Source organism: Pristiophorus japonicus, chromosome 3 (genome assembly GCF_044704955.1).
Source record: "Pristiophorus japonicus isolate sPriJap1 chromosome 3, sPriJap1.hap1, whole genome shotgun sequence".
In the NCBI taxonomy this organism is placed as follows: Eukaryota; Metazoa; Chordata; class Chondrichthyes; family Pristiophoridae; genus Pristiophorus; species Pristiophorus japonicus.
In genome coordinates this window covers 124,105,968-124,128,451 of record NC_091979.1, presented here as the reverse complement: position 1 = coordinate 124,128,451, position 22,484 = coordinate 124,105,968, and the positions used below count along the sequence as shown (strand labels likewise).

Sequence of the window (22,484 nt, the reverse complement as noted above, 5' to 3'; positions counted from 1 at the left end):
CTGGCCAGGTGTTTAATGGACGGCCGATCTGATATTGCCCGTTTTACATCCCCTCCAATGTTGAAAGTTCGCCATTATTTCTAGTCTTCTAAAAGTAAATATCAGTGTGATGTGTTTTAATTTTAACCCATCTAAATTACTTCATTTCTGTCAACCTACTGATCTTCACCCTGTAACAAACAAAATTCTTGACAGTTTTCACAAGTAGAATTTAATAATAGTAAAGTGGCTGCCTTAGAGAGAGTCATTACAGGTAATAAATAATAAAGCAGTGTTCCAAATGCAAAGTATTAAAGGTGGCTGTACAATCCTACCTAAACAAGTTTGGTGCCAGGTGACATATGTTACATAAGCATGTACAAGCATATAAAAAAACTTCTTAAAAATAAAAATGCAGTGTGGATCATCAGTTAATAAATTAGTCAGTCTGGATTATATTTTTATAAATGAAACTGAATTCTGTACTAGATTAGAACATCATATTTTTTAAGAACAGGAAAAGACTATTAATGCCAACCAGCCCTTTGTTTCATAAACCAACCGAACCTATGCACCTGCTAAAAATATCCCTCAATCATTTCTCTCTACAGAACACATCCAACTGTGTTTCAAAAACTCTTTTATACTGTTTGCTTCAATGATTTTTCCTGGTAACTTATCCTCATCTCTATTATTGAAAAAGTTCCATATGATTCATTTTTTTACTTCTGACTTTCTCATTTTTAATTTGTTCAGTGAAAATTTTCCTGGATTAGAATTTAAAAGAAATAAAAATGCTGTAAATGCACAACTGTTCCATCAGAAGGGACGTCGGAAGGTGATAAGAGGAAAAAATGAGTTAACATTTTGGATCGAGACCCTTCTTCATAGGGTTACCCTTTCTTCAGATGTTAACAGATCCACTGCATCTTCAATTTGCCCAGATTTATTTTTGTCAATTATCATCATCATAAACTTTACTTGGTAGATGGGTATGCAGTATATTGGGAAATGTATGTGCAGTATTCTTAAGCCTTCTCAGAGCCTCTTGCAGATGTATGATGGTACTCATTTAGATTCTTAGGGCCCAAGTTTCGGGTGGAGTTGCACCTATTTTTTGGGAGCAACTAGTTTAGTTTGGAATATCTTAGAAATTGCAATTCTCGGCATTTAGTTTGCTCCAGTTCTAGTGAGTTAGTTTAGTTTAGTTTTAGTTCAGTTTTTTATTCAAAAGGGGGCCTGTTTTGCAAGTTTAGGCAGCGAAAAGGTACTCCAAGCTAACTTAGAATGGAGTAAGTGTCAATTTTTGTATACTCAGGAAAAACCTTGCCCACACTTTAGAAATTAAGCGCAGGTAGCAAGAGATGGGGGGTGGGGGGGCAGCAGAAGGGAAGTTAGGGGATTTTACAAAGCATGAAACACAATAAAGAGCCAGCAGCTGCTGGCACTTTCTTTGGCCCAGGGCTGTAGCTCCCCCCCCCCCCCACTATTGCGCCGCGCCACACTGAGTGCTGAACAGGCCTGCTGCACTCGGAGAATCGCGGGGTAAGTTTTTGGCATGCATTTCATTCCATAAAATAGGTGGGCCTCTCGGAGGTGCGCCGTTCTAGCAGATATCGGAAATTTGAGCCTTCGTCATAGGACGAGCATATTTTCAGACTTAAACCAGCCAGTTTTAAACAAAGAAAATATAGATGCCTGACTTGATGTACCTCAAATTGAGTTAGAATGTTTAATCTGACTGAAGTCAGGGCCAACCTGTGAAGTACATAAGAAATGATACAGCATCTATTGGTGCCACTAGATGGGGTTGTACTATGTACACAGATTTCCAAAGGCAAACTAAGGTAATACAATATTACAGTGCTAACTCAACCTTTATAAAATGTTTGAGAATCTAAATTTTATTTTGAAAGTGCAAACACTGCTATGCCTGTGATTTTGTTTTGCACGTTGTAGTTTAACCTTTTTTTTTCAAATTTATAGACCTGTGGAATACAGTTTTCTTCCTTCCGTGGATCCAGAAACGGTTTTGCAAACAGGTAGCTTTTTGTAATAAATATAAATGTTTGAAAATATTTTAATTTGTTGAAGTGCTGGAGAGTAGGCCAACTTTTTTGTTGACTCCTGAAATGTTCTGCAGTTTCATAATGCAGTATGAACACTAAAATCTAAATGATATTTGAATTGTGATGTTATTTCATGTACGAAATGAAGTAACAAGTATGCAATTACTAATGACTCAAACAAGTGCTTACAGTAGTTTGGTATTAACTGATAAGATGTCAAACACTTCTGTGAGCTCCATGACTCTGTAGTATCTCAGCAGGAGGAGGTGACATAACAGCAAGACTTTTTCACAAAGTGGATTAGTTGTAGCGTCTTTGAATTATGCACATAAAGCAGCAGTCATTACACTTACAAGGGAATAATCTATGCCTGAGCAGAATGTTCTCTTTAATTAAGCAGATGTCTATTAATTATCTGTTTAAAAGTTTCATCTTTCACTTTTGAACAACAACAACTTGTATTTATATAGTGCCTTTAATATAGTCAAACATCCCAAGGTGCTTCACCGGAGTGTTATCAAACAAAATTTGACATCAAGCCATATAAGGAGTTGTTAGTGCAGATCAAAGAGCTAGATTTTAAGGAGCGTCTTAAAGGAGGAAAGAGAGGTGAAGAGCTTAGGGCCTTGGCAGCTGGTGTAGCGATTAAAATTGGAGATGCTCAAGAGGCCAGAATTAAAGGTGGGCAGATATCTCGGAGGGCTGTAGGGCTGGAGTAGATTACAGAGATAGGGAGGAGCAAGGCCATGGAGGGATTTGAAAACAAGGATGCGAATTTTAAAATCAAGGCATTGTTTAACCGGGAGCCAATATCGGTCAGCGAACACAGGGGTAATAGGTGAATGGGACTTAGTGCGAGCTCGGACGCGGGCAGCAGCGTTTTGGATGAGCTCAAGTTTTTGGAGGGTAGAAAATGGATGGCTGGCCAGGAGTGCATTGGAATAGTCCAGCCTAGAGGTAACGAAGGCATGAATGAAGTAAAAGATGCTTGCACCAGTGGCATATACTATAGAAATTGAACGTTTGCATTTATTTAAATATTTTCTAATATTACTCTAAAGGTCATGAACTACTATCAGAGTTGCAACAACGCCGCTTTAATGGGTTAGAAGGAGGCATGTCATGGTCCCCGATGGATGATGAATTGTTAGCTCAGCCCAAAGTAGTGAAACTGCTGGATTCTCTACGAGAACAGTACACTCGATATCAAGAGGTCTGCCGACAGCGTAGTAAACGTACTCAACTTGAGGAGATACAACAAAAAGTTATGCAGGTGAGCAATAATTTTATGCACAATTCTACAAAATGCAATGGTTTGATCTTGCTCGTTGCTTGTGGAATTAAGCTGAACGAGACCAGACAGGATATAAAGAGCGGCAGCAGAGGAGGCCCAAGATCAGAAGTAGGAGCTGAATGAGATCAGAGGGGATATAAAGAGCGGCGGCAGAGGAGGCCCCGAGACCAGGAGCGGGAGTTGAACAAGACCAAAGGGAATATAACGAGATAGGTTGGGAGCAAATGGACGCCGTTCGAATCGAGAGTTCAAAAAAAAAATCCAAGTGTAACATCACAGGAAAGCAGATAAGTGGTTGGTGAGTATTTTTTTTTCGCTTTAAGTTAGGGCATAGGGCTGTGAGCAAAATTACAGTAAAGACCTAAAGCATGTAACTAAATTTAATAAATTAAACAAGGTTATTACCTAGATTAAAAACTATAAATAGACAATTGAGTGATTTCAAAACTTGAAAACCTAATTAGTGAGATAAAATACAATAGAGATGGCAGGGCAGGCGATGTGTTACAGCTATAGCATGTGGGAGCTGGTGGACACCAGTGTGATCCACGGCAACCACATCTGCAGTAAGTGTCTGAAGCTTGAGGAACTTCAGCTCAGAGATGATGAGCTGGAGTCCGAACTTCGGACACTGGTACATCAGTTACCTGGACACTTTGTTCCAGGAGGCAGTCACACGCTTTAGGATAAATACTTCAAACTTGGTCCATGGTCAGGGACTGGAGGGTGTAACTACAAGTCAGGCAGGAATGGGGAACCAGAAGGGTAACATTGGAGGACGCTCAGCCCTTGCACTTGTCCAACAGGCATGAGGTTCTTGCAGCCTGTGTGGATGAGGGCAGGGACTGCAAGGAGAATTAACAAACTGACCACAGCACCATGGTACAGGTGGCCATTAAAGTTGGGGGAGTAAAAAGGAATGTATGGTAGGGGACAGTATAGTCAGGGAGATAGATACTGTTCTCTGAGAGCATGAGTCCCTGAAGGCTGTGTTGCCTGCGCGGTGCCAGGGTAAAGGACGTCTCGGGGCTGGAGAAGAACTTGGAATGGGAAGGGAAGGATCTAGTTGTCGTGGTCCACGTAGGTACCAACGACATAAGTCGGACTAAAAAGTTTTGCTGAGGGAATATGAGCAGCTTGGGGCTAAATTAAAAAGCGGAACCACAAAGGTGGTAATCTCTGGATTACTACCTGAGCCACGAGCAAATTGGCACAGAGTCAATAAGATCAGAGAGTTAAATGCGTGACTCAAAGATTGGTGTGGGAGAAATGGGTTTCGATTCATGGGGCACCGGCACCAGTATTGGGGAAAGAGGGAGCTGTTCTGTTGGGTCGGGCTTCACTTGAACTATGCTGGGACCAGTGTCCTAACAAATCGATTAACGAGTGTTTAAACTTAATAGTGTTCAGATGAGGGGAAATTTAGAAAGTTAAAGAGAAAGGAGAAGGCAATAATGCAGGGTAGCGCTAGGGGTAATGATAACCAGAGTGTGACGGGAAGGAACAGAGCATACAAACATAAGAGTGCACCAGCAAATAGGGTCAGAGTAAGGAAAAATGGTAAAAAGACAAAATTAAAAGTTCTTTATCTGACTGCACGCAGCATTCGTAACAAGATAGATGAATTGACAGCACAAATAGAAATAAATGATTATGATCTGATATCTATTACAGAGGCATGATTGCAAGGTGACCGAGGCTGGGAACTGAATATTCAGCAGTATTTGACATTTTGGATGGATCGGCAGAAAGGAAAGGGAAGTGAAGTAGCTCTGTTAATAAAGGATGAGATCAGTACAGTGGTGAGAAATGATCTTGGCTCTAGAATCAGTTTGGGTGGAGATAAGCAATAGTAAGGGAAAGTCATCACTGGTGAGTAGTCTATAAGCCCCCTAACTACACTGGAGGACAGAGGATAAATCAAGAAATAATGAAGGCTTGTAAGAAAGGTACTGCAATAATCATGGGCCATTTTAATCTTCATATAGATTGGACAAACCAATTTGGCAAAGGTAGCCTTGAGGACGAGTGTATAGTGTATTCGGGACGGTTTCTTACAATACGTTGTGGAACCAACCAGGGGACAGGCTATTTTAGATCTGGTAATGTGTAATGAGACTGGATTAATTAAGGATCTCATAGTAAAGGATCCTCTCGGGAAGAGTGATCTTAACATGATAGAATTTCAAATTTAGTTTCAGGGTGAGAAACTTGGGTCTGAAACTAGTATCTTAAATTTAAATGAAGACAATTACAAAGGTACGAAGACAGAGTTGGCTAAAGTGGACTGGGAAAATAGATTAGACAGTAGATAAGCAATGGCAGACATTTAAGGAGATATTTCATAACTTTCAACAAAGATATATTCCAGAGAGAGAGAAGGACTCAGCGAGAAGGATGAATCATCTGTGGCTAACTAAGGAAGTTGAGGATGGTATCAAATTGAAAGAAAAAGCATACAATGTTGAGAAGTTTAGTGGTAGCCCAGAAGCCTCGGAAATTTTTAGAAACCAGCAAAGGATGACTCCAAAAATAATAAGGGAGAAAATAGATAGAGAGTAAACTAGCAAGTAATATAAAAACAGACAGTACGAGCTTCTACAGGTATATAAAAATGAAGAAAGTAGCTAAAGTAAACATTGGTCCCTTAGAGGATGAGACTGGGGAATTAATAATGGGAAACAAGGAAATAGCGGAGACTTGAACAAATATTTTGTGTCGGTCTTCACTGCAAAAGACACTCAAAGCATCCCAATAATAGTCGATAATCATGGGACAAAGGGGAGGGAGGAACTTAACACAATCACTATCACTAGAGAAAAAGTACTAGGCAAACTAATGGGACTAAAGGCTGACAAGTCCCCTGGACCTGATGGCCTGCTTCCTGGAGTCTTAAAAAAAAGTGGCTGCAAAGATAGTGGATACATTGGTTGTAATCTTCCAAAGGTCCCAGCGGATTGGAAAACTGCAAATTTAACGCCCCTAATCAAGAAAGGAGGGAGACAGAAAGCAAGAAACTATAGGCCAGTTAGCCTAACATCTGTCATTGGGAAAATGCTGGAATCCATTATTAAGAGAGTAGTGGCAGGACATTTAGAAAATCATAATACAATCAAGCAGAGTCAACATGATTTTATGAAAAGGAAATCGTGTTTGACAAATTTATTAGAGTTCTTTGAGGATGTAACGAGCAGGGTTGATAAAGGGAAACCAGTAGATGTAGTGTATTTGGATTTCCAAAAGGCATTAGATAAGGTGCCACATAAAAGGTTACTGCACAAGATAAGAGCTCACTGGGTTGGGGGTAATATATTAGCATAGATAGAGGATTGGCTAACTAACAGAAAACAGTGTTGGGATAAATGGATCATTTTCAGTTTGGCAAACTGGCACACCACTAGTTACACAGGTGCTGGGGCGTCAACTATTTATAATCTATGTTAATGACTTGGATAAAGGGACCGAGTGTACTGTAGCCAAATTTGCTGATGATATAAAGGTTGGGAAAGCAGGTTGTGAGGACAAAACGAGCTAGATTTTCGGTTGTCGGCAAAAACGGTAGTTTTACTCAAATTACTGTTTTCGCTGTGCTACCATTTTTAGGCCTAAATTTCGTCCGTTACATCTAGTAAAGTCAGCGCTGCACGAGGATTCACGGCGCAAACCGCGAGTTTCGTCAACTTTAGTCTTGAGGTTGGTAGCGCTGCGAGAAAGGCCTTGGGAGGGGGGAAAAACAAAAAACAAAAATTGCAAAAAACATTCACAAAGCCCTTAACTACTAAATCGCTGAAAAATAATTGAAAAAGATAAACTTTTAACTTACCTTTTTGCAGATCTTCATACTTACCACTGCTGGCAGGGCTGCACCTGTCAGTATTCTGGGCTTGGCGGAGATTGCCGAAAGTACGACAGCAACGCAATCCGTGGCGTTGCATGTCATTTCACGTCGGCACACCTCTCCCCGGCAGTATGTGGAAGCGCCGCCTCAAAAAGGTGCCCGACGATCTCGCCGATCGGGTTTTCGCCGCTGAGAGTCAAATCGCGGTGAAAACCCGGTCGCAAAGTCGGCGAAAATCAAGCCCATGTACCAGTATACAAAGGGATATAGATAGGTTAAGTGAGTGGGCAAGAATTTGGCAGATGGAGTATAATGTGGGAAAATATGAGGTTATCCACTTTGTAGGAAGAATGGAAAAGCAAAATATTATTTAAATGGAGAAAGACTACAGAATGCTGCGGTACAGAGGGATCTGGGTGTCCTTGTACATTAAAACACAAAAAGTTAGCATGCATGTACAGCAAGTAACTAGGAAGGCAAATTTAATGTTGGCCTTATTGCAAGGGAGATGGAGTATAAAAGTCTTGCAACAACTCTACAGGGCATTGGTGAGACCACACCTAGAATACTGCTTACAATTTTGGTCTCCTTATTTAAGGAGGGTTATACTTGCATTGGAGACAGTTCAGAGAAGGTTCACTAGGTTGATACCTGAGATGAAGGGGGTTTGTCTTATGAGGAAAAGTTGAGCATGTTGGGCCTATACTCATTGGCGTTTAGCAGAATGAGAGGTGATCTTATTGAAACATAAGATTCTGAGGGGGCTTGACAGGGTAGATGCTGAGAGGATCTTTCCCCTCGTTGGGGAATCTAGAACTAAGGGGCATAATTTCAGAATAAGGGGTCGCATATTTAAGGCGGAGATGAGGAGGAATTTCTTTTTTCGGAGGGTCATGAATCTTTGGAATTCTCTATCCCAGAGAGCTGTGGAGGCTGAGTATATTCAAAGTGGAGATAGACACATTTTTGAATTACAGGGGAGTCATGGGTTATAGGGAACAGGCAGGAAAGTGGAGTTGAGGTCAAGATCAGATCAGCCATGATCTTATTGGTGTGGAAATCGCGGCCTCCCCGGGTCGTACGAAGTTTCTATGGACCTGGGAAGGCATCGGAAAAGCCGGTTTTCAGCGTGCAATGCTCTTGCGCTGAAAATCGGCTTTTCCGATCTGTCACGTTTCTGGCTTGACAGATCCTCCGTATCTCGAGAGCGAGGACATTTGCGGGATTTACGCATATCTTGCCCAGCAAATGTCCTCAAAACTCTTGCGCCTGATAAAAGTTTTAAAAATATATCAAAAACATGATTAAAATAAAAAATTTTAAAACATATTTATGTTAAAACCCTGCCCACTCAGGTAATTTAATTTTAAACCATAATTAAAACTTTTTTTTATATCGGCAATTTTTTTTCATTAAAAAACATTTCTATCCACTTTAATTTCTGTAGTTTATTTATGTGAGGTGTTTTTTAAAATGTTTTATGTAGTGTTTGGGGGTGTTTCTCATTCATTCGGATTTACGAAACTCATTACTATGAATGAGAAAATACTTTACCGTGATTGGGTGTCCAGGCCCACGTGACTCCTGCGGATGTCCCAACGTGAACGCGCTCCATTGCGCAAGAAGAGGAGGCCTCGAGTCTGGGATCTCTGGCGGGCATTCGACCAAAAGGTAAGTGCGCATCTTCTCTCCTATTTCTAGTCGAATGCCCATGGGAAGAAGGAACAGGGATTTCTGGGCCATTGAATGACGGAGCAGGCTTGAGGGGCCAAATGGCGTACTCGTGCTCCAATTTCTTATGTTCTTATGACCTACAGGACAGGAAGATTCCTGATCTGTGCTCGCTTACCTACTTTTTATCCAGACTGACATTTGAGATACTGCAATTGGCCTTGGGGGTTTCCTTAGTTAGGGAGGGGAATAATCAGCAAAGGTGCCCGTCATGCCTCTGAATCAGAAGATTGTTGGTTTAAGTCCCACTTCAAAGATTTGAGCACATAATCTAGATTGGCATTTTAGTCTGAGAGAGCGCTGCACTATCGAAGATGCAGTCTTTCAGATAAGATGTTAAACTAAAGCTTCTCAGATGGATGTAAAAAATGCCATGGCACTATTTGAAGAATAGCAGGGGAATACTGGCCAGCAATTACCCCACAACCAACATAACTAAAAAAATCAATAATCAAGTAATTTATCTCATTGTTATTTGTGGGCTCTTGTTGTGTGCATACTTGCTGCAGTGTTTCCCTACATTACAACAGTGACTTTAAAAAAAAAAGTACTTCATTGGCTGCAAAGTGCTTCCTGAGGCCATGAAAGGTATTGTATAAATAATTTTTTCTTTCTTCCCCACGACTGATTGTTATCCTGAGAGTCCTGATGGAGCATGTGCAATTGTAAATTTCAGATAAAGGGCTTGATTGTGTTGTTTCCCCATAGTGAAATAGTCTACCATCGTTCCCTTTCCAGGTTTATACATGATAAAAGGGTCCTTGGGCAAAGTTAACAGTGGTTGGTGACAGTGGAATTTGAGCTTAGGGTCTTGGCAGCTGAAGGCATGGCCGCCAATGGCCAAAAATTGGGGCTGTGCAAGAGGCCAGAATTGGAGGGGAGCAGAGATTTCAGAGATTTGCAGGGCTGGAGGAGGTTACAGATTTAGGGAGCTGCAAGGCTATGGAGGATTTTGGAATTTCAAAATTGAGACGGTGCGGACTGGGAGCCAATGTAGGTCAGCAAGCACAGGGGTGATGGGTAAACGGGACTTGGTGTGAATCATAGAATTTTACAGCGCAGAAGAATTTCAGCCCATTACACCTGTGCTGGAACTCTGAAAGAGCTCTCCACTTAGTTATGTTTCCTACCCATTTCCCATATTCTTAACTTTACTTGAAATATTTATCCATTCCTCTTTGAAAAGCAATTATGGATTGTGCTTCCATCACTATTACTGGTTGTCTCAACAATGCATTGCATAAAAATATTTCTTCTAACCACTTCCTTTATTCTTTTGGTGATTTATCTCCGCTTCAAATAGTTATCCAATTTTCTTAAAAGGCTGCAATGTTTTCTGCCTCAACCACTCCCTGAGGCAAAGCATTCCGCACTCTAACAGCTCTTGGGTGTCATGCTACATCAGTCATTGAAAGTTGGCATACAGGTACACAGGTGGTGAAGAAGGCAAATGGCATGTTGGCCTTCATAGCGAGAAGATTTGAGTACAGGAGCAGGGAGGTCTTACTGCAATTGTACAGGGCCTTGGTGAGGCCACACCTTGAATATTGTGTACAGTTTTGGTCTCCTAATCTGAGGAAGGACATTCTTGCTATTGAAGGAGTGCAGCGAAGGTTCACCAGACTGATTCCCGGGATGACAGGACTGACATATGAGGAGAGACTGGATCGACTAGGCTTATATTCACTGGAATTTAGAAGAATGAGACATATAAAAACATATAAAATTCTGATGGGATTCGACAGGTTAGATGTAGGAAGAATGTTCCCGATGTTGGGGAAGTCCAGAACCAGGGGACATAGTCGAAGGATAAGGGGTAAGCCATTTAGGACTGAGATGAGGAGAAACTTCTTCACTCAGAGAATTGTGAACCTGTGGAATTATCAACCACAGAAAGTTGTTGAGGCCAGTTCGTTAGATATATTCAAAAGGGAGTTTGATGTGGCCCTTACAGCTAAAGGGATCAAGGGGTATGGAAAGAAAGCAAGAATAGGGTACTGAAGTGCATGATCAGCCATGATCATATTGAAGGTGGTGCAGGCTCGAAGTGCCGAATGGCCTACTCCTGCACCTATTTTCTATGTTTTACATAAAAAGATTTCTCTTAACTTCTCTCATCTATATTAATGACTTGGATGAAGGGACCGCTGATGATACAAAGATGAGTGGGAAAGCAAATTGTGAGGAGGACACAAGAAATCTGCAAAGGGATATTGACAGGCTAAGTGAGTGGGCAAAAATGATAATTTAAATGGAGAAAAATTGCAAAGTGCTACAGTACAGAGAGACCTGGGGGTCCTTGTGCATGAAACACAAAACGTTAGTATGCAGGTACATCAAGTAATCAGGAAGGCAAATGGAATGTTGGCCTTTATTGCAAGGGGATAGAGTATAAAAGCAGAGAAGTCCTGCTGCAACTATACAGGGTATTGGTGAGGTTACACTTGGAGTACTGCGTACAGTTTTGGTCTTCGTATTTAAGGAAGGATCTACTTGCATTGGAGGCTGTTCAGAGAAGGTTCACTAGGTTGATTCCGGAGATGAGGGGTTCCGGAGTTGACTAATGAGGATAGGTTGAGTAGGTTGAGCCTATACACATTGTAGTTCAGAAGAATGAGAGGTGATCTTATTGAAACATATAAGATTATGAGGGGGCTCGACAAGGTGGATGCAGAGAGGATATTTCCACTTGGGAAACTAAAACTAGGGGACGTAGTCTTGGAATAAAGGGCCGCCCATTTAAAACTGAGATGAGAAGAAATTTCTTCTCTGAGGGTTGTAAATCTATGGAATTCTCTGCCCTAGAGAGCTGTGGAGGCTGGTTCATTGAGTATATTTAAAGCGGAGATGACATTTTTTAGCGATTAAAGGAGTAAAGGCATTATGGGGAGCGGGTAGGAAAGTGGAACTGAGTCAGATCAGCCATGATATTGAATGGAGGAGCAGGCTCGAGGGGCCAAATTGCCTACTCCTGCTCCTATTTCTTATATTATGTTCTCATCACTTTCTTTGCAATGTTCCCGCTAAGCTGCATGGCCACACAGCAGAGGTCCTGCATAGGCTGCTCAATGGCTTTACAATTGAAATAACCGTGAAATTGAATGGGCTGTGCAGCCCCTTAAAGGGGCCGCGCACCCAAAATAAAACTATTGGGAGCATTGTTTCATAGTGCCCATTTTAAATTGATATGGCTAAAAATATGATTGTTTAGCGTTGGCCGTTAAAGCCCATTTTGTAAAAAAATAGGCGGCCGCCTCGCTTCCATCTTGGTAAGGGCCATAGCGCTGCCGCTGACACCCTCTCAAATGTAAGTATCTTGGCCAATATTTATCCCTCAATCAACATCACCAAAATAGATTATCTGGTCATCATCACATTGCTGTTTGTGGGATTACATACAAAAGATTACATAGGATGTACGACACAGAAACAGGCCATTCGGCCCAACCAGTCCAGCCCTGCGTTTATGCTCCACTCGAGCCTCCTCTGGTCTTTCCTCATCTAACTCTATCAGCACAACCCTCTATTCCCTTCTCCCTCATATGTTTGTGTATCCTCCCCTTAAATGCATCAAAAGGGAGCTTGTTGTGTGCAAATTGGCTGCAGCGTTTCCTACATTACTTCAGTGACTATTCTTCAAAAAGTACTTAATTGGCTGTAAAGTGCTTTAAGATGTCCAGTTGTTGTGAAAGGTGCTATATAAATGCAAGTCTTTTTTTTACGGATTTATCTACCTGCACTTATATTTACTGAAATCAACTGAGTACTTACTGATCCCTGGGAGACACCACTTCCATCCCTTCCCAATCTGAACAGCACCCATTTACCTTAACTGTTTCCCATTTGTCGATCAACTTTCTATTCATGCTGTTATATTTCCTCTTAGATCATTTGCCTGAATTTTTCAAACAAGCCTCTTCTGAGACACTTTATCAAAGACTTTCTTAAAATCCATGTACACTGCATTTGTGGCATTCACTGATAAGTTTTTAAACAAGGATCGGGAAGCACAATTAGCAGTTTATGCAATACTGATCTTTAAGGGCTGCTTGGTTGGTTAGATGGTGAAAAAAGTTGAGACGTCAGATGGTGGCAGAAAGATGGAAAAAGTAGCCATTATGTTTGTATAGCAGGGGAGAAGTCTAGATTTATTTTGGTTTGGTTACTTGTTATTGTTGGACAACAATGATTGAATGCATATTGTTATGTAGATGCTTTTTGTCGAAATCCACTTCAAATTAATATATTATTCTGGTAGATTAGCTGAAGTCTTTACAATCCAAGATTTCTCTGAATAAATGTTGAATCAAATACTCAACTCCCGGACTTGCACCCAGAGGTTGTGAAATTAAATTGAATAAATCATGTAATTTATAGACCAGCACCAGGAAAAAAAATGAACCAATCCAACTGGTTCACAAATGTCCTTCAGGGATGGGATCTTGTAAAGAAGTATGAGTAACCACCGGTCTCAACTTTCATAGTGAGGGCACCGTTCATCAGATGGTGTGGCATTAACATCATGTTAAAGGGGCCAGACTAAGGACAGGTCTAGAAGCCCAAAACTGGAATCCAAGCAGGTGCTGTAGGCCATCAGCAGTAGCAGAATTATATACCACCACAGTCTGCATCTCATGGCCTGACACATCTCTGACTTCTCTATCATGCTGGGGAGTGTAGAAAGCATTCCAAGATCAGCACTAGATGGAATAAGGTACCAACCTAGCGAAGCTACAACACATGGGTACGTGTATTCTAAACATAAAAAGCAGCAGGGTACCAACAGAGCTGAACAGTTCCATAACCAAAACAACACCACCTTGCATTTATTTTTAGCCTTTAATGTATGAGCATGTCCCGAGGCACTTCACAGAGATGTAAGGAATAAAAGACTCCTAAGCCAAAGAAGGAGATAACCAGAGCGATGAGTAATAGCATAGCCAAAAATGTGAACTTTTCAGCAGGTGTTTAAAAGAGAAGAAGATGGAAAGATTTAGGGAGGGCGTTCCACAGTAATTGGTCAGGCAACTGAATGGACAGCCACTAATGATGAGGTAAAACAGCAAGGATGCAAAAGAGACTAGAATCCGAGGAACAGGTAATTTGGGCGAAAGGGAGTTGTAACACTGCAGGAGGTTTCAGAGATGGGGAGCAATGAATACATGGAAAGATTTGAAATTGAGGATGAGAATTTTAAATTTGAGGCATTGTGGGTACGGGAGCCAATGTAGATCAGTGAAGGGCACAGGTGATGCTCGAGTGGGATTTGGTCCAGACTACAATTCGGTTGCCAGGGTTTTGGAAGAGCTGAATCTTAAAGAGTTGAGAAATTGGAGGTTAATATTGAATGTAATATCTCCAAGTTTGCAAATGACACTAAGCTGGGTGGCAGTGCGAGCTGCGAGGTGGATGCTAGGAGGCTGCAGGGGGACTTGGACAGGTTAGGTGAATGGGCAAATGCATGGTAGATGCAGTATAATGTGGATAAGTGTGAGGTTATCCACTTTGGTTGTAAAAACAGGAAGGCAGATTATTATCTGAATGGTGACATTAGTAAAAAGGGGAGGTGCAACGAGACCTGGGGTGTCATGGTACATCAGTCATTGAAGGTAGACATGCAGGTACAGCAGGCAGTAAAGAAGGCAAATGGCATGCTGGCCTTCTGAGCAAGGGGATTTTGAGTATAGGAGCAGAGAGGTCTTACTGCAATTGTACAGGGCCTTGGTGAGACCACACCTTGAGTATTGTGTGCAGTTTTGGTCTCCTAATCTGAGGAAGGACGTTCTTGCTATTAAGGGAGTGCAGTGAAGGTTCACTAGACTGATTCCCGGGATGGCAGGAAAGACTTGATCGACTAGGCTTATATTCACTGGAATTTAGAAGAATGAGAAGGGATTTCATAGAAACATATAAAATTCTGATGGGATTGGACAGGTTAGATGCAGGAAGAATGTTCCCAATGTTGGAGAGTCCAGAACCAGGGGTCACAGTCTAAGGATAACCGATAAGCCATTTAAGACTGAGATGAGAAGAAACTTCTTCACGCAGAGAATTGTGAACCTGTGGAATTCTGTCTACCACAAAAAGTTGTTAAGGCCAGTTCGTTAGATATATTCAAAAGGGAGATAGATGTGGCCTTTACGGCTAAAGGAGTCAAGCGGCATGGAGAGAAAGCAGGAATGGGGTACTGAAGTTGCATGATCAGCCATAATCATATTGAATGGTGGTGCAGGCTCGAAGGGCCTACTCCTGCACCTACTTTCTATGTTTCTATGTTAACCAGGGGAGCATTTTGAATAGTTGAGTCTGGAGCTGAAATGTTCATGCACTTCAAGATTTCTATTATCGTGCTTAAAACATCTGGTTTGTAAATTTGTTCCTTTAACTTTTCATTGTCAGCGGCAGTTGATAAGCATCCCTTAGTATCTTGGGAGTTGCCATTTTATTAATCCTTGCTTTGATGCAAATGAGAAATGACACATGAAAGCGTTGAATCATTTGCAGGCTGTCATCTCTCCGATGAGCTGACCTGCAGGTTAATTAATAGCACTGCTGAAAGAATACGTTCAGAACAATTCACAAAGAGTAAAAGGTCCCAGACTTGCTCATCATGGAATAAAACACTTCAAATATTAAATAAATCTTCCAAGAGTGTTCTGTATTCTGAAAAGATGTTCTGATTCTGGTTGTTATAGAATCAGAATTTGTTTTTCAAGACTGTTAGTGTAATCATGTCATAGCTGGCAAACATTGTATTTTTTAGTACATATGTTAACTTTACATCTTTTTGGGGTGGTAAGCAATTACTGTCCTCTTAGCATCCCGATTCAAGCAGCTTTCCTGATACAGGCAGTGTACTCCCTGTTGCTCTTAAACCTTCAACTAGAAGGTACACATGAGTAATGTATGTTGCGACTCCATGCAGAGTGGCTGACAATTGAGACATTGCCCTCGTTCCTTTTTATGGCGGAGAAGGTTACCTTCCTGCCCTGTCGGCCAAGTGCCGACCCCTTACCGCCCGGAGATGACCCTTATCCACCCAGCGAGGGAAATTGCCCCGCGGGAGCAGAGCAGCCTCCAGTCGGTGCCCCAGACAGCTTTCCCCGGTGGGAAGCAGCCAGTGGCTGGGAGGCACGTCCGTCCTTAAAGGGGGAAGGGCACTCCGCCGCAGCCGCCATTTTATTTTAATTGTCGGCCGACTCTGACGTCGGCACGACAATGGTGGCCAAGGGTTTGTTGGCAGCCCGGCAACCCCCTTGGGTGCCGTACCACTGGCCTGGCCGAAGTCCTCCCTGGTGGCATAGTGGCCGCCACGCCACATCATCATAGGCAGTCTCTCGGAATCGAGGAGGACTTGCTTCCACTCCCAAAGTGAGTTCTTTGATGGCTGAACAATCCGATACGAGAGCCACAGACCCTGTTACAGATGGGACAGACATTCGTCGGGGGAAGGGATCGGTAGGGCTGGTTTGCCGCGCGCTCCTTCCGCTGCCTGTGCCTGGCCTCTTCATGCTCCTTGCGTCAAGACTCGAAGAGCTCAACGCCCTCCCGGATGGACTTTCTCCACCTTGGGTGGTCTGCGGCCAGGATCTCCCAGGTGTCAGTGGTGATGTCACACTTTACCAGGGAGGCGTTGAGGGTGTCCTTACAACATTTCCGCTGTCCTCCTTTGGTTGGTTTACCACTAAAGTGGCTGCCGAGCTCGCAGTGGCCCATCCATTTAACTAAAGGGGAGGGGCGTTGCTACACGTCAGCGCGACGCGGCGCTATGCGTCGCACTGACGTCATCAGCGTTGCACTGACATGCTCAGCGTGGCGCTGATGATACAACCCACTTCCACACGCTGCCGCCTGAAACATCGCCCCAACGGAATCACTCAAAGAAAAAGGGCAAAATTACATTAATCACCGTCCCATCGATTGGGGCAGTATATCAACAATTAAATTGGTAAGTGCGCCCCATTTGGGCTGGAGGGCAATTTCAGCCCCTTGGGGCGCAAGTTTGCCGTGCGGCAACTTTTTAGAACAGAAACTTCACCTAAAAGTTACCTTGCTATTCTTTCCGCAGCTGGAACGATGAAGGCCCTCGGCGTAGCACAGCACAAGGGGCGGGGGGGGGCAATCAGTGCCAGGACCTCTGCACATGCGCGCTAGAGTGTACGTGCATGTGCAGTAGCTCCTCGCCCCAGAATCTGTGCAGGCTGTGTGGGAGAAGCCCGATTAGCAATCTTGTTGTGCGAGGCCCCTTGGGGAAGAGTGATCATAATATGGTAGAATTCTTTATTAAGATGGAGAGTGACACAGTTCATTCAGAGACGAGGGCCCTGAACTTAAGAAAAGGTAACTTCGATGGTATGAGGCATGAATTGGCTCGAATAGACTGGCAAATGATACTTAAAGGGTTGACGGTGGATAGGAAATGACAAACATTTAAAGATCACATGGATGAACTTCAACAATTGTACATCCCTGTCTGGAGTAAAAATAAAACGGGGAAGGTGGCTCAACCGTGGCTAACAAGGGAAATTAAGGACAGTGTTAAATCCAAGGAAGAGGCATATAAATTGGCCAGAAAAAGCAACAAACCTGAGGACTGGGAGAAATTTAGAATTCAGCAGAGGAGGTCAAAGGGTTTAATTATGAGAGGGAAAATAGAGTATGAGAGGAAGCTTGCCGGGAGCATAAAAACTGACTGCAAAAGCTTCTGTAGATATGCAAAGAGAAAAAGATTAGTGAAGCCAAATATAGGTCCCTTGCAGTCAGATTCAGGTGAATTTATAATGGGGAACAAAGAAATGGCAGACCAGTTGAACAAATACTTTGGTTCTGTCTTCACAAAGGAAGACACAAATAACCTTCCGGAAGTACGAGGGAACAGAGCGTCTAGTGAGAAGGAGGAACTGAAGGATATCTTTATTAGGCGGGAAATTGAAGGCCGGGGTCTGATAGTCTGCATCCCAGATTACTTAAGGAAGTGGCCCTAGAAATAGTGGATGCATTGGTGATCATTTTCCAACAGTCTATCGACTCTGGATCAGTTCCTTTGAAGGGTAGCTAATGCAACACCACTTTTTAAAAAAGGAGGGTGAGAGAAAACGGATAATTATAGACTGGTTAGCCTGACATCAGTAGTGGAGAAAATGTTGGAATCAATTATTAAAGATGAAATAGCAGCGCATTTGGAAAGCAGTGACAGGATCGGTCCAAGTCAGCATGGATTTATGAAAGGGAAATCATGCTTGACAAATCTTCTGGAATTTTTTGAGGATATAACTAGTAGAGTGGACAAGGGAGAACCAGTGGATGTGGTGTATTTGGACTTTCAAAAGACTTTTTACAAGGTCCCACACAAGAGATTAGTGTGCAAAATTAAGGCACATGGTATTGGGGGTAATGTACTGACGTGGATAGAGAACTGGTTGGCAGACAGGAAGCAGAGAGTCGGGATAAACGGGTCCTTTTCAGAATGGCAGGCAGTGACTAGTGGGGTGCCGCAGAGCTCAGTGCTGGGACCCCAGCTATTTACAATATACATCAGTGATTTAGATGAAGGAATTGAGTGTAATATCTCCAAGTTTGCAGGTGACACTAAACTGGGTGGCGGTGTGAGCTGTGAGGAGGACGTTAAGAGGCTGCAGGGTGACTTGGACAGGTTAGGTGAGTGGGCAAATGCATGGCAGATGCAGTATAATGTGGATAAATGTGAGGTTATCCACTTTGGGGGCAAGAACACGAAGGCAGAATATTATCTGAATGGCGGAAGATTAGGAAAAGGGGAGGTGCAATGAGACCTGGGTGTCATGGTTCATCAATCATTGAAAGTTGGCATGCAGGTACAGCAGGCAGCAAGCAGGCGCAACATGGATTCTTGAAGGGGAAATCATGTTTAACTAATTTACTGGAATTCTTTGAGGATATAACGAACATGGTGGATAGAGGTGTACCGATGGATGTGGTGTATTTAGATTTCCAAAAGGCATTCGATAAGGTGCCACACAAAAGGTTACTGCAGAAGATAATGGTACGCGGAGTCAGAGGAAATGTATTAGCATGGATAGAGAATTGGCTGGCTAACAGAAAGCAGAGAGTCGGGATAAATGGGTCCTTTTCGGGTTGGAAATCGGTGGTTAGTGGTGTGCCACAGGGATCGGTGCTGGGACCACAACTGCTTACAATATACATAGATGACCTGGAAGAGGGGACAGAGTGTAGTGTAACAAAATTTGCAGATGACACAAAGATTAGTGGGAAAGCGGGTTATGTAGAGGACACAGAGAGGCTGCAAAGAGATTTAGATAGGTTAAGCGAATGGGCTAAGGTTTGGCAGATGGAATACAATGTCGGAAAATGTGAGATCATCCACCTTGGAAAAAAAATCAGTAAAAGGGAATATTATTTGAATGGGGAGAAATTACAACATGCTGTGGTGCAGAGGGACCTGGGGGCCCTTGTGCATGAATCCCAAAAAGTTAGTTTGCAGGTGCTGCAGGTAATCAGGAAGGCGAATGGAATGTTGGCCTTCATTGCGAGAGGGATGGAGTACAAAAGCAAGGAGGTCCTGCTGCAATTTTATAGGGTATTGGTGAGGCCGTACCTGGAGTACTGCGTGCAGTTTTGGTCACCTTACTTAAGGAAGAATATACTAGCTTTGGAGGGGGTACAGAGACGATTCAATAGGCTGATTCCGGAGATGAGGGGGTTACCTTATGATGATCGATTGAGTAGACTGGGTCTTTACTCATTGGAATTTAGAAGGATGAGGGGTGATCTTATAGCAACATTTAAGATAATGAAAGGGATAGACAAGATAGAGGCAGAGAGGTTGTTTCCACTGGTCGGGGAGACTAGAACTCGGGGACACAACCTCAAAATACGGGGAGCCAATTTAAAACCGAGTTGAGAAGGAGTTTCTTCTCCCAGAGGGTTGTGAATCTGTGGAATTCTCTACCCAGGGAAGCAGTTGAGGCTAGCTCATTGAATGTATTCAAATCACAGATAGATAGATTTTTAACCAATAAGGGAATTAAGGGTTATATGGAGCGGGCGGGTAAGTGGAGCTGAGTCAACGGCCAGATCAGCCATGATCTTGTTGAGTGGCGGAGCAGGCTCGAGGGGCTAGATGGTCTACTCCTGTTCCTAATACTTATGTTCTTATGTTCTAAGAAGGCAAATGGTATGTTGGCCTTCATAGCAAGGGGATTTGAGTATCGGAGCAGGGAGGTCTTACTGCAGCCGTACAGGATTTTGGTGAGGCCTCACCTGGAATATTGTGTTCAGTTTTGTTCTCCTAATCTGAGGAAGGACATTCTTGCTATTGAGGGAGTGCAGCGAAGGTTCACCAGACGGATTCCTGGGTTGGCTGGACTGACATATGAGGAGAGACTGGATCAACTGGGCCTTTATATACTGGAGTTTAGAAGGATGAAAGGGGCTTTCATAGAAACTTGCAAGATTCTGACGGAACGGGACAGGTTAGTTGCGGGAAGAATGTTTCCGATGTTGGGGAAGTCCAAATCCAGGGGACACAGTCCAAGGATAAGGGGTAAGCCATTTAGGACTGATAAGAAACTTCTTCCCTCAGAGAGTTGTAAACCTGTGGAATTCCCTACCGCAGTGAGTTGTTGATGCCAGTTCATTGGATATATTCAAGAGGGAGTTAGATATGGCCCTTATGGCTAAAGGGATCAAAGGGGTATGGAGAGAAAGCAGGAAAGGGGTATTGAGGGAATGATCAGCCATGATCTTATTGAATGGTGGTGCAGGCTCGAAGGGCCGAATGGCCTACTCCTGCACCTATTTTCTATGTTTCTATGAAGCACGCCGCCCCTAACCCTGGCCGAATGGGCTCCCTGTCGCGACCTGCGGGAATAGTGCCTGCCGCGTTCAGCCGGGAGTTCTATAAAGAACATAAAGTCTGGAATGTGAGAGGGCCATTTGAATCATCAAGCCTGCACCATCCCGAATCCATGCCTTATTATTGTATCATGAAACAAGGAGGGAAGTCTGAGCATTTATTTACACAGAGTAATGACGTCGTGGAAGAAGTTGCTCGAGAGAGAGAGAGAGAGAGCAATAGAGAGTCATAAACTCCTTTTATATTAAGGTAAGTTTCTGGAGAGAAAATTATTGAAGAGTATGGGGAAAAGCTGGGTTTCAGGAGTTGAGATTATTTAAAAAGGAATGGGCTTGTTCCTAAACATGTATCTGTTCTCCCCCACCCCATGGAGTTGTGTGTTTTTGCGTTCATTTCTGAAGAAGCAATTATAATAAACTTTCTCACAGTGGCTCAGCCATTTGGGGGTTTACAATGACAAAACTAAAAATATATTGTTGTGCAGACAGCTTCAAATAATTTGATAAACTGTACAAAAATCACTTGAGGGTGTAAAGATCCTGTGTTGCTGGATGTTTTAAAGTACTTTCTGCAGCTTTTATCTCCACCTACCTGTTGTGTGTATATTTGTGTTCGTTTACCTAGGATTCTGTAAAAGCAATCAATATGGTAAAGGAGGGGCAGTTCTGAAGCACGTCTGATTTAGCAATTCATGAAGCAGTAAGTTTGTAATCCAAGACATACGTTCGGAGGAACTGGCTGAGATAGTCGGTTGTGATTAGGCATGTCAACAGTTAATTAACAAATTTGCTATGTCAAAAAATAGTTATGGTGTGGGATGGTGTAATCATTTTCAAAACATAGTGATTGATTTATTGATTGATTTAATTTATCATTTATTATTGATGGCTCTTTATTTGTAAAAGTGAAGTGTTTAATGCTTGTAAACTTCCCTTTCCCCCCCCACCCCCATCTCTCGTTCCCTGTGCCTAATTTCTAAAGTGTCGGCAAGGTTTTTCTGAGCGTACAAAAATCTGTACTTACTCCATTCTAAGTTTCTTTGGAGTAAATTTTCGCTGCCTAAACTTGCAAAACATGCATAAGTGGCTGGACACGTCCCCTTTTGAAAAAAAAATCTGTTCTAAAATGAAACTATTCCAACTCACTAGAACTGGAGCAAACTAAATGCCGTGAATTGCAATTTCTAAGATGCTCCATTCTAAACTAGTTGCTTGAAAAAATAGGAGCAACTCAGGCCGAAACTGGAGCCCTTGATGTCTCAACTATGAAAATATACATTCCTTTTTGTGTCTCCAATCCTTATCTGGTTGTACCACAATTGCTTTTTATTTTCATTGCTTTATTTCAGATCCTGGTACTTGAGGGATTTTCAGTAATATTGTCTTGATGAAAATTTGCCATTCAAGTCAATTACCAAAATATTTTCTTCAGGTCGTGAACTGGCTGGAAGGACCTGGATCAGAGCAACTGAGGACCCAGTGGGGAATTGGAGATTCCATTCGAGCTTCGCAAGCCTTGCAACAGAAACATGAGGAAATAGAAAGTCAACACAGTGTAAGGGATTGTTCTTGCGTGGTTTAAAAAATAGGCATATTTAATACATACTAGTTAATAGGTTTAAAAATGCTAGAGAGTTCAATGCAACAATACGTTTTATTAGAATTTATAATGGTAACTATAATTTGTGTTTGGAGGGAAGTGAGATAACTTTGGAAAGGT

General features: G+C 42.5%; 1 protein-coding gene across 6 annotated transcripts in view; it reads left to right on the top strand.

Moving 5' to 3' along the window:
* sestd1 (SEC14 and spectrin domains 1) overlaps positions 1-22,484 on the top strand; it is a 241,966-nt gene that overhangs the window by 181,523 nt on the left and 37,959 nt on the right. For all 6 annotated transcript variants that reach the window (XM_070874797.1, XM_070874796.1, XM_070874798.1 and 3 more), the window contains 3 exons: positions 1,966-2,021; positions 3,110-3,321; positions 22,197-22,319. In XM_070874797.1, coding sequence (XP_070730898.1) covers positions 1,966-2,021; positions 3,110-3,321; positions 22,197-22,319 — 391 coding nt within the window. The remainder of the gene's footprint in view (positions 1-1,965; positions 2,022-3,109; positions 3,322-22,196; positions 22,320-22,484) is intronic.